The sequence below is a fragment of the Glandiceps talaboti genome, chromosome 13, assembly GCF_964340395.1.
Source record: "Glandiceps talaboti chromosome 13, keGlaTala1.1, whole genome shotgun sequence".
NCBI lineage: Eukaryota > Metazoa > Hemichordata > Enteropneusta > Spengelidae > Glandiceps > Glandiceps talaboti.
This window is the reverse complement of record NC_135561.1, coordinates 18,547,588-18,560,376: the sequence shown is the minus strand read 5'-3', so window position 1 is coordinate 18,560,376 and position 12,789 is coordinate 18,547,588. Positions and strand designations below refer to the sequence as shown.

Sequence of the window (12,789 nt, the reverse complement as noted above, 5' to 3'; positions counted from 1 at the left end):
TTTGTGTATCGTGAAAGAAACTGTTAAAATCAGTCCGACAATAATTTTAAATGCAATAAATTTAACAGTTTAAAGGAAATAGTGTCTGTCTTTTTTTTAAAAGCGGGTTAAAAGGTCTAGTCAAAAGCAATATGGCGTCCTCCGTGAACTCGAATGGAGCAAATATGAGTTGGGAAGGTAAGGGAAATTGTTAGCAAATTATTAAGGCGAGGTTGTATTTTCGCGTATAGCAGTTAGGTGTATCCTATCATAGGCGCTTGAGAAATTTTGGTGATCTAAGTTTGTAAAATACAAAAGAAAAAAATAGAATAATTTTTGTTCCATGAATGGTACAAAAAATAAAGGTACACCATGATCATGGAGCCTTGGAGGTACAAAATGTAGGGAGGACGACCATAGTATAATGAATATAATTTCATAGATATTCTATAGTGTTGTAATTTGTACAAATTATATTGATAAATGTGAATAAATTTATCGACGGTATTGTACGAGAAAAATGGCCTACAAATTCATATCTCGGCCCTCTTTCACTACACGTGTAACAGAGTTTTCTAGTCATGATAAATTTGACACAATTAAAAAATTCAAGAAAATAGTGTATGTCATTTTATAAAACGGGTTAAAATATTTAGTCAAAAGCAATATGGCCTATTAATTCACCATTCACAGCATTCCAAGTTTAATAGTATGTGACTGACATGAATCGAGAACGTGAGAACGTGACAATTCGACCTCAGTAACATGGTAATCGAAAGTATAATGAAATGAACATGTTATTGTCTTGAAATAGGAATCCATTATCGTGCAGATAATTATTTAGAACTACATGTAACAGTACTAGTATTGAGGAAGGGTCACATCACTAAGTCCAGGAACCATGTTACAAAATGAATGAATAAATAAATAGATAAATAAATAAATAAATAAATAAATAAATAGAAATAAACAAACAAACAAACAAACAAACAAAATGTGCAGAAGTAAATTGAAATACCTTTTTAAGCACATGGATAACTATATATATATATTTATATACATGTATTACATGAGCCTGTAAACCATTGAAAACATACATGTATTATGTTTCTATATGCTCGTGGATGAGTGTATATAGAAACATAACATAGTATATGATTATTTCAATGGTATACAGGTCCATGCATATACAGAATGTTCTTATTCATGTGTTTAAAATGGTATTTCCATTTACTCATGCAGAGTCTGTTTGTGTATATCTAGTTTTGTTTGTTTGTTTGCAACATTTCCTTGTCTCCCTGTGGTCGCATAAAGTTTGACTGGCTGAATCATGGAGTGCCTTCTACCTCATGGCTGAGGAGACAGTTGCATACATGCAATAACTCAGGGGTGTAATATTATATATGACAAAAATTGAATGGACTCGGGGGGGGGGGGGGCATTTTTTTCAGATTTTGTTGTTCTTGATAACTCAACCATTAAAAAATCCAGCCAATATTAATGAAAATTGAATTCTTGGACAGTGGATTCTGGAACTTTTACCATTTACGGTGACTGGATTAGTAGCATCATGGCACTCCAACTTACGAAAAAATTGCAGTGTTACAAATACATGTATATCAATGATCATAAAACCAACAGTTTTTTCAATATTTAAATGTCTCTCTTACAGAAGCAAGAGACCAACTTCGGAAATGGAGAGAAGAGAATCAGAGATGTAGTGAAGAAATAGTTGACATAGCTGATAGTCTTTTAGCAGACCACGCCAGTCAACTCGGCAATGAAGGTAAAACAATTGTTATACAATATGCTTGTTTAGTAAAGCAAAAAAGGACATTCTGTAGTGGTGTGACAGTGCATTTTGTTTGTTTGTTTGTTTGTACATAAAACCAATGTGCCAGTCTGGTAATTAGTAAAACGTAGTGTTTAAGTACTAGCTGAAGACTGTGAAATTGCAAAATTAGCAAAAAAGTTTACAGTAATTTCCACTGTGTTTTACTGTCGGAAATAAAGTTAAGGTCGGGGGAAAATTTTACATGAAGATGTATCAATATCATGAGAAACAAAAAGTGAAAATTTGTGCAAGAAAAGATAACATTTCATGTTGGCTAAGATTCTTGAAGTACATGTATAACTACTACATTTGTAGAAGGTGTGTGAATAATAAAGAATTATCAGACCCCGGGATTAATAAAATGTTATACTTATAGACCCTGAATTGAACAGAGTCTATGCATAGATAGGCTTCTACTGTACATGTATATTACATAGTTAACTTCTGACATCAAGTGCATTTTATTTGTTACAGCCTGGGTGATCTATGAACAGTTGTTTATAGCTTCACTTGATACTGGTAGGATGGATTTAGCATCTGCATGTATACGAGATTTAGAGAGCCAGTTCCCAAACAGTCTAAGAGTTAAGAAGTTAAAAGGAATGAAGTTAGAAGCACTTCAAAAGTAAGTTTTATGTGTGTCACTGTGTTTGCGTGTCTTTGTATTATTGTGTTCATGGTATGCACTGGTATGTGTGTGTTTACTTGCAAGTGTGTGTATGTGTTCATGCATGTATGTATATGTTGCATGCATGTGTATATTTGCTGTGCATACATGCCATGTGTATGATGGGTGCAATGTATGTGCGTGTATAGATAGTGTGTGTACATGCATGCAAGTGCATGTTTGTTATGTCTGCATTTGCATGTGCACTTACATCTACATTTTATCTGTGTAGTTGTGTTAGTGTATATTTTCAAGTGTATGTAACATTGTGTGTATAATAAATTATAATATGCATTATTCTTTCACTCTGTGTGTGTGTGTGTGTGTGTGTGTGTGCGCGCGCGCACGCGTGTGTGTGTGTGTGTGTGTAGACACGGTATGAATGCATGTTTGTTTGTGCATGTGTGTATGTGGGTTTGGGTTGTTACTATTATGGTATGATCATGAAGATGTAATGATGTAATACTTGTTGATAATTTTGTCATATAGTCGATGTCTTAGCTGTGTCCACTAAGTAGTCTGCTCCTAACATACTCAGCTTAAATTGTAAAGTTTTATCATTTATAAATTGTATTGTCATAAGTTAAAGGCCAAGGTCTCACCAAAATCAACATGTACAATGTACTAGTCTAGTAGGTATGAAAAACCGTTGTCTGGCCGTACTATACAAGGCACGTGTGATTGCTGTTGACAATAAACATCCACTTAATGCATATTTTGATATTCTCCCATCTCATCAAAAATACCATTGTCTTAAAGTTAAAGTTCAATACAGAATGAGTAATGTCCCATCAGCAGTCAGGTTGTTAAATCAATGCTAAGTTGTATTTGTGTAGCTTGTCTTTGTTTTTACTTGTCTTTTTTAGGGTTTTTAATAATAATAATAAATACTTTATTGATCCTACAAGGAGAAATTGGGAAACTGCCAGCAGTACAACAATTCACAAAATATAAAAATAATATAATTATACCAGATACACAACAAGATCCACATACATGTAATGTTAAATTTAAACAGCTACAATAATTTAAAACTCAAACCCACAAGATCACTGCACTACAGCTCAACACTGGTCATTCTTCCAGACATCCTTGACAACAATAACGAAAGAAACAGCAAAACTGACGAAAAAAAGACAGGTTCTTACAGATGAGTAAAATAACTGGCAGCCAGTCGCTAACAAAGCAGCGCCCTCATATACAGCGCCTGTGTAAATTGTTTTTTTTTGTATATTGTTTTTATTTATTCTGTACAGTTGTGAGCTGTAAACTGTGTATCCTTTGAGAACTAATAAATAAATTGAATAATATCTAATATATGGAAAGTTAGTGAAGAACAAAAGAATCAAATGTAAATTATGTAATCCTTATGGCTCAACTGATAAGATAACACTACTCTCAAGTTTGACAGAACCCTGAACATCCCCGTGTGAGAATCTGAGATCAAATCCCTGAATTTAGTTGAATTTATAATGCTATAAGACTTCAGTATATGCAGTAGTTCATATAGTCATAACAAACAAGGAGAGTGAATGTAGATATTAATTAATCCTTCTATTATCTGAACGACAGTTTGATAAAAAGTTCCTCAATTTCTTTCTTTCCAGGTTTGAAGAAGCTTTAGAAGTGTATAATGACATTTTAGAGGAAGATGAAGCTAATGCTGTAAGTTTTATTTACTGTACTCTGTCGGGAAATCTGGTAAATTCTATACCATGTACCATACTTTTAGTGGGAAACCCTGGGAAAATGCTATGCATGGGGAACTCAGATAGACTTTACCTGCTTACTACCCTTAACAAAAACACTGGTAGGGAACCCTGACTGGGAAACTCAGGTAGATTTTACCTGCTTACTACCCTTAACAAAAACACTGGTAGGGAACCCTGGTAAAATGACTGGGAAACTGAGGTAGATTTGACCTGCTTACCTACTACCCATAGCAAAAACACTGTGACAATCTGCCATCCCTCTGTATGTGTGGACAATATTTCTCACTCATACACTTGTCTATTTCCATCAAACTTAGCACAAAGATAAAATAGAATAAGAGTACTAATACCATGTTGATAGAATGTGAGAAGAGAACTCTACTTTCGCAATATATAAATTGTTTTATTTCTTCTGTTTTCTTTTTCTATTTACAGGTGGTAAGGAAAAGAAAAGTTGCAATTCACAAAGCCAGGAAAAATATACCTCTAGCCATCAAAGAACTCAATGAACATGTCAAATGGTAAGTGACACTTTTTTCAATATTTTGTCACATAATGGATAATTGATAAACCGCAGGAAACTAATTTGGTATAAAATTATCAAAGATTTTGTGTCATATAATAATCACTATAGTGGCGTAAGTGTTGTTCTCAATGAATTTATCAAAGCAGCCACTGGTACAGTGGTAGGCTAGTGCTATCTGTGGCATCAAATCTCAAGATCTCTCTTTACATCTAGCTCAGACGAAATTTCAAATTCAAACAAACTCACCCACCCACCTACCCACACAGTCATTAACAAGATCATGTCATGTCTCAATCACAGAATTCTACCCAATGATAAGTTGGTGTTTATTGGGGGCAGTTGCATATCAGTTACATATTTGTCACGTCAGGATGCTTATACATTGTTTACATCATTCTGACAGTTGGGGTTTACTCATTTGCATGAATATCTTTTGGTTCACAATTTCTCATTGAGCTAAATGTAGTGAAGCTACCACAGTTAGCATCTAGACTAAGTCACTAGGGAGGGGGAAGGGGAGCTTATCGAAATAATAACAGAGAATTCTCAACAAAACTTAATTTCACCAATCAACAGTGCAATAAAATATCAGAGGCTTCCAATATTTCAACGACTAAAAGCCATCTTCATTTGGGAATGAGGCCTTGACCTAAAAAGGGTTGTGACCTCAAGCCTAAGGTGGTGTACACTACAAAGGTGGTATTTGAACAAACAACAGTGAAACATTACCTAGACTAGTTGATCTACATGTTCCTTTGCAATTGTGCACGACAAAAGTGAAATAAAATGATATATTCATGTGTACATGTAAGTTTGAAAACTTTCTGATCTGGAACATGATCACATCTCCTACTCTTTTGCTCCCATTGTAAATGTCATTTCTATAGCATGACAACTTGTATAGAACATGTATTGATATTCATTCGACCCTGACAATGTTACAATTTTGGATCTTGAGTCAGACTGGTTTAGGCGAGGGATTAAGGAAGCTATTCATATTCAAACTTTAAAACCATCCATGAACTGTGATGATGATAATAATAATAATAATCTTTATTTATACTGGATAGTTCTTTAAGTATATAAACACTTGTCTCCCAAGAAGTCCAGTAAGGGCCATCCCTCATGGGTTCAGTGTTAATACAGGAGGAAACCGGAGTACCCGGGGAAAACCAGTGTTGTTCGGTAGAGTCAAACTGAACTACACTCTTCTTACTTACATCGTGGTAAATTTAATTGAATCCTGAATGGGGTTTGAACCCCGACCGCAGTGGTAAGAGGCAAGTGGTTTAACCACTTGGCCACCGACAACCCGAAGTTAAATCCATTAATTTAGACTGAACTTTTGCACAGATGAGCTTTCATCATGTATTGATAGTGTTGCTGTCCACATTATTGCTAGATGGTAAAATAAATACCACTATAATCTTGATTTAATGGTAATACTGTTGTTGTATCCAGGTTTATGACAGACCATGAAGCTTGGATGGAGTTAGCAGATCTCTACATCTATGAACAAGAGTAAGTTATCACATATGAATTCCTATTAGCATATCTCTAACCTTTGACCTCAAATACATGACAGGGAAATACTGTATTTAACATGAGGTAAGTTACAGGATAAAAAACATTTGCAATCCGTTAACTATCCTATCTATGGCGCTGATCTGTAACTATGCTAACTTGCATACTATATTAGAGCTAGTGCAGTCCCCAGATACAGCTCCGTGGACAGTCTAGCTAACTGATTACAAATGAGTTTTATCCTGAATGTGCCCATAATGATTAGCTACTGACGTGACAGAACTAAGAATCCTCAAGAACAATAATTGTAATGGTGTAAACACAAGAGTAATAGCTGTGACTTGAACTACATTTTCTTAAATTTCACAAAATAATATAAATATATAACAATATAAATAAACATACAATGTACACATGTATTTAAACTTCCACTTGAAAGAAAAATTCCATTCAAAGAAAATTATCATCACCCAACTGTCTAGAAATAAGAAGCTTTTCTTGCTGTGGGTTGTTACAAATTACAGATACACTTAGCCTTCTATGCAGCTGTACATTTGTATGCACTCTATAATATTAATATCAGTCAGAAATATCTGATTCTACTTCAGCTGACCGTACCATGGCCTGTAAACAGTGTAAGGTACGCCATAATGGTGACACCCTCACATATCAGTCAACCCCTTTCACGGATAGACCAGGCTGGCGACTGAGGAGCAAGATCAAATATCTTGCAGTCTAAGCCAACCCATATCAGTACAACACTTGGTACATTGTATTATGATAAAGGAATAAGGCTCTCCCCATTACATGTACACACATTGTAAGATTCAGATTTCATCACTTCACAATGAATTCTTGATATTATTCCTTCTCAGATATAACAGAGCTGGATATTGTTTAGAAGAACTCATACTGTCTAATCCCCACAATCATCTTTATCATCAACGATATGCTGAGGTAAGTGTCAATCATAAAGATTGACCAATGAGCTTTAAGAAGGTGGAGTTTGTTGAATGTCAAGCAAACAAGACTGACCAATCAGCTGTGGTAGTTGAAGTTTATATGTCGGTTATAAAGAGTCACCAATGAGCTTAGGAAGGTGGAGTTTGTAGAATGTCAATCAACAGGACTGACCAATCAGCTGTGGTAGTTGGAATACCTAAAATGTCAATCATGAAGATTTGCCAATTAGTGTTTATATTTAGGCATTCTTATTGCAATGTCACCAAAATTGACCAATCAGGTGTGGTATTGGGTGTAATGCCATTATCAGTAAGATTGATGGAATTGAATACATGTATTGAGTACATTATTCGTGTGATTACTTGCAGATCAAATACACTCAAGGGGACATGCACACAGCATGTAAATATTTTTCACAAGCAGCAAAATGCAATGAAAACAACATGAGAGCCCTCTATGGATTGTTTATGGTAAGATAAATACATTTATTGTTGTGTGTGTGTGTGTGTGTAACATGCATAACACAAAGATATAATGTCAGGTGGTGACCTACCTATATCTTGCCTTGGTATCCTTTGTTAAAGAATATTCATTCGAAACTTCAGAATTGAATTCATTTATCAGGACTGCTCTACTCATTACTTTTGCACTCCTATGTATGTATGTATGTGCATGCATGCATGCGTGTGTGCATGCATGTGTGTGTGTGTGTGTGTGTGTGTGTGTGTGTGTGTGTGTGTGTGCATATGTATGTACGTATGTACAAAATGTATGTATGTATGTATGTATGTAGCTGCACAGTCTAGTCAGACAATGAGATTACAATGTTGTAAAGTATATTGCAGACCATCATCATTGTATGTAACACATGACACTTACAGCACACTTGACATGACCATGAATTGCATGACTCACAATGATTTGACATTGGTTTTTTTGTACCCTTTCAACTACTGTAGGCAGCAAATAATGTAGCCACACATAAAAGTAGCAGCCCTAAAGTCAAGAAAGATAACATGAAGTACGCAGCTTGGGCAGCAAGACAAATCTCTGAGAAATACCAGGTAAGAAATTTTAAGGCTTGGCCCCCAACAAAGATACCAAATAAATGCTACCATTAATTAAATAATTTAGTAGTTATTACAGCCCATTACAGCTCAATAATCACCTTTCCACTAGACTAGCACTAACAACGTATTAGTATATTGTTTTTCACTGTGAGGCTTCATGCTGATTCTGGTCCAATGTTTTGCTATAATACCAGTCTGACACTAGTCTAGTTACTATACCGTTATGTGTAGTCATTTTCGTTTTCTGCAATCTCCATCTAATGTATAGTCTAACAGACAGATTTTACCGAAAATCTATCCAAATCTCCTGTTTGCGAAAGGGTGAACAGCACATGTCAGTATTAATCCATCTCACACTGACAGGTGGTTGTAATTGGTTACTTTGTTCAGTTCAATACAAACTCAACCTCAAGTCTTAAAGAAAGTCACATGAGAATGTGACAATGTCATCACATTTTTATCAATGAATGTTCCAAAAATCATTAAACTACCACTGTCAGTGGTAAGAATGGAATGGCATACTAAAGAAAGCCATTTGACTGTACGGTGGAGATGATTGAGCTGATCATAGCATGTCTAGGGACTAGACCAACCTGACACTGGGCTAAAGGTATTATTTAGTTGTACTATACTGTAGGAAGGGCCATAAGAAGACACTGGGCCCAGTTTGCCAAGAGATTATTAGTTTGTATGTGATAAAAACTATGACACATAAGGTATTATTAGATTAGACTATATCTGTATCACCATTGAATGCACTCAATTGAAAGGGAAAGAGAAAGGGAATCTTAATTCAAAACTTATCTGATTATTTATAAGAATCATTCATTCTTTAAAAACTCACTCACTTGAACTCCCACTTTCTGTCACTTTCACCTTTTTTTGCTCATTCTCTCTCCCTCCCTCCACCCACCCCCCCCCCTCTCTTTCTCTCTCTCTCTCTCTCTCTCTCTCTCTCTCTCTCTCTCTCTCTCTCTCTCTCTCTCTCTCTCTCTCTCTCTCTCTCTCTCTCTCTCTCTCTCTCTCTCTCTCTCTCTCTCTCTCTCTCTCTCTCTCTCTCTCTCTCTCTCTCTCTCTCTCTCTCTCTCTCTCTCTCTCTCTCTCTCTCTCTCTCTCTTGCTGTCTTTCTCTCTCCATCCCCCTCACTCCCCTCCTCTCACTGTTTCTTTCTATTTGTACAGGTTGTGGAAATGCGAGATCATGACCAACAGATAGCAGCACTAGAACACATGTTGGACACACTGCAAGTTGTACCTGCCAACTAGACAAACCAACCTAGCCAGTCCAGATGTACCTGGAAACTCCCTATATATAAAGTGGTTCCTTCTAATTTGCCATGAAAACTGCCATACAGTAACATTGACTATTGATCAAGTCCATTACATTGTTGCACAGAAATGGGTCCTTTCTATGCTTTGATTTACCACAATAAACCTTACAGCAAAACAAAAGTCAATGGGCATTATCTGGGTTTCAGCATTCGCCATCCTTACACTAAGCCTGTGAGCTCTCCACATAATTATTAGTACTCATTAGATATTCATAGGGAAAAACTACAATGGAGCTCATTGGTCAAAGAACATAGAATGTATATTAACACAATATGAAAATAACTTTCACTGGTGTTGACAATCAGCAGTAGTACCGATACCTACCTGCTGGTATATATTAAATATTTGCACATAATAGTCCCGAAACATATCTGGAAGTGTTGCCATAGATACCAAGGATTACATTACAGTCTAGGTGTTGGACTGATGCCAAATCAGCAAATGCCTGATCTGTACATGGAAACATAGAATAACAGTATGTATTTGCCTACTTTGTCAGTAAAAATGTAGGGCATCATTTCATAAAACTTAAAAGCACTTTTCTTTTGCCTCATATTTCAAAACATTGTGAATATAATAATGATCGCACAACTTTAAATTATTATTGTATAGCGGGGTTTTGCTATGACATACTATTTCCTGTATTACCATGGATTTTCCAATTTGTTCCAAACTCTTGACAGTACAGTCATAAAGGCCATAAAGTACCAGAGGCATTATCTTGTTTATACACATAACCCACTACATACTGTCATAAAGGCATATAGTACCAGACACATTACCGTATACAATACACATAACCCACTACATACTGTAATAATAATGTTAGTTTTTGACTTTCATACCTAATCACCACTGTCATAAATTCAATGTTTATAATTCTTACGTTGCTTTAGTCAATTCTTTGTGTTTTGCATCTTTTGTATACCAAACTTTTAGTGATTGACAAAGACAAAACTAGGGGAAAATTGAAAAATTCCCCAGTTTGAATTTGTATCATGTATTGTTTCTTGAGTTAACTTATAACAATTTTATGTGGGTACAATCAAACTGTTTGTTGGGATGCTAGGAGCGCTATGGGTAGGGTTTTGGTATATTCTGTAATTCATTGCTAGAATAGAATATTCACAACTGACAAACTAGATGTCAGACTTTTTTCTCTCTTTTTTTCAAAATCACATGTTGTAGAACTTATTTTATATTGTACACACCATGAATATGAAAATTGATTATGCCATAGTACAATAAAAGTACTCTAATTAAAATGGGCTGTTTTGGAATGTATTTTTTTTAGCACAACTGAACTGAGGTTCAGCATGCTAAAGGCATGTACGTATGTATATGTGTGTGTGTGTGTGTGTGTGTGTGTGTGTGTGTGTGAACAACTTGAAGTCCGAAACCACTGGATCGATTGATTTCAAATTTGGTAGGGACATTCCTTATGGTGTGTAGATGAAAATTTGTTCAAATGAAAGTGATCCAATCAGTGATTTTCAAGTGATTTTCTATAAAAATTTACAATGGAAGTCTTAGAGGTAGGTTATATAATGTTATATAATCACTTGGTAAAGTTTATGGGATGTTTGAGGTGTGTTTCTCTCACTGCATGTGCATGTCAGACATTGGATTTCAGTTGTGCACATTGCTATTGGCAATATTGTTTTTCATTTTTTAACCAAATGTGCAACTATGTAACTTGAGCCATACAAAGGTGGGGCTTTTATTTTCTTTTAGTTCTCACAGCTGACCTTAGCATTATGTGGGCATTGTTTCAAGAGGTGTGAAGCTCCTAACTTGGTGTACTTCCCATAATGCCTTGTTCCAATGTACTGCAGGTAGCCAGATATGCTAATTTCCATAACTATATTTTAAAGAGGTTGCACAATGCAGGATTAATAAAACTTAATTTACTGGATTCCATCATCATTCTTGATTTATTTATAGAACTGAAATGATTTATTTTGGCACATAAACTACTTGAGAGAAGTTAGTTTATCTCAGTTATGTTCTAACTGCAGCAGATCAAATGTGACACACATACATACACACATACATACATACATACATACATACATACATACATACATACATACATACATACGCATGCAAGCATACATACATACAGTTACACACACACACACACACAGGCAGGTAGGCAGACAAAGAGATATAGAGATAATGGGAAAAGGGATTTTGACAATGAAATTGGATTAAATGAAGATCTGCTCAATGGCTACTAACTAAAGCCATCTGTGTTAGTCACCATGGTATTGAAATAATTCTATGAGATCAATTTATCTTTTACCCTTTATTGTAAATCAGTACTATAGTACTTGTAGATGTAATTTACTTTTAAAAGCAGTTGAATTGATTCTGGTGTAAAAAGTATTCCAGTCATCAAGCTAAAACAAAAGTAGTGCAAAAATATATACATTCACAGTACCGAGCTCATCCCCCCCCCCCCCCCAATATAAACCAGTCTTTGATCATTTTGGGGTTTCATTATAATATAATAGACAATAATAACCAATGCCAATGAGTACATCATGAAGTTAACAGTTCATAACTTCAGTACAAACAGAATTGCAAACTTGACAGGTGGCAATTACACAAATGATTGACATATTTCATGTACATGTCTATAATGCATAAATTTTGCTAGGACTGTCTTTCACTTAAGTTATTGGAGTAAAGTACTTTTTTTGGTAGTCGACTGTTTCACCTACATTTTCTGTACATGTTTCACGTGTCTAAGGGGGCTTTAATTAAATCCCCTAACTTCATCAAAACTATTGTTAGCCCACCAAACCACTGTGTTGTTAAAATGTTATGTCACAACTTTCCCATAGTTTGAATATGAGGAGCATGGAAGGACAGGAACTTGCTGGTGTTCTGGTCAGATACTTGTAGTAGTTTAGAAAGAGATATGTTTGGGTCTACAACTCATACCCAATGGTACGTCAGCAGATGAAGTCTACACCTTTCTCATGGGTTGCCGCACAAATTGAACACAAAGCATGTCCGATGTCAAAACTTGACCAACCACAGCCTCTCCAGGTATCAATGTGACGTTGAATGCAAATATGAATATCTATGTCTTGTTTGACCTACAAATAGTCACTGGCATATTTCTGATGTCCTGACAACCGTTTTAGGTCACTTTCATACCAGTCCACCCCGCCT

General features: G+C 35.5%; 1 protein-coding gene across 1 annotated transcript; it reads left to right on the top strand.

Annotated features, from left to right (window-relative positions):
• The first annotated feature begins 125 nt into the window (after window positions 1–125).
• On the top strand, window positions 126–10,837 carry LOC144444674 (ER membrane protein complex subunit 2-like). Its single transcript, XM_078134179.1, has 10 exons — window positions 126–177; window positions 1,652–1,765; window positions 2,288–2,438; window positions 4,088–4,145; window positions 4,628–4,713; window positions 6,180–6,239; window positions 7,118–7,199; window positions 7,574–7,675; window positions 8,165–8,269; window positions 9,457–10,837. The coding sequence occupies exons 1-10, from the start codon at window positions 132–134 to the stop codon at window positions 9,538–9,540; spliced, it is 888 nt and encodes a 295-aa protein (XP_077990305.1). The 5' UTR covers window positions 126–131; the 3' UTR covers window positions 9,541–10,837.
• Window positions 10,838–12,789: the final 1,952 nt, after the last annotated feature.

What these genes read in the sequence shown, in the direction of transcription:
- LOC144444674 (XM_078134179.1), top strand. Translation starts at nt 132, where the DNA reads ATGGCGTCCTCCGTGAACTCGAATGGAGCAAATATGAGTTGGGAAG. An exon ending in AGGAAGATGAAGCTAATGCT is followed by an intron (nt 4,146 to 4,627) that starts GTAAGTTTTATT and finishes TTCTATTTACAG; the next exon opens with GTGGTAAGGAAAAGAAAAGT. An exon ending in ATCATCAACGATATGCTGAG is followed by an intron (nt 7,200 to 7,573) that starts GTAAGTGTCAAT and finishes GATTACTTGCAG; the next exon opens with ATCAAATACACTCAAGGGGA.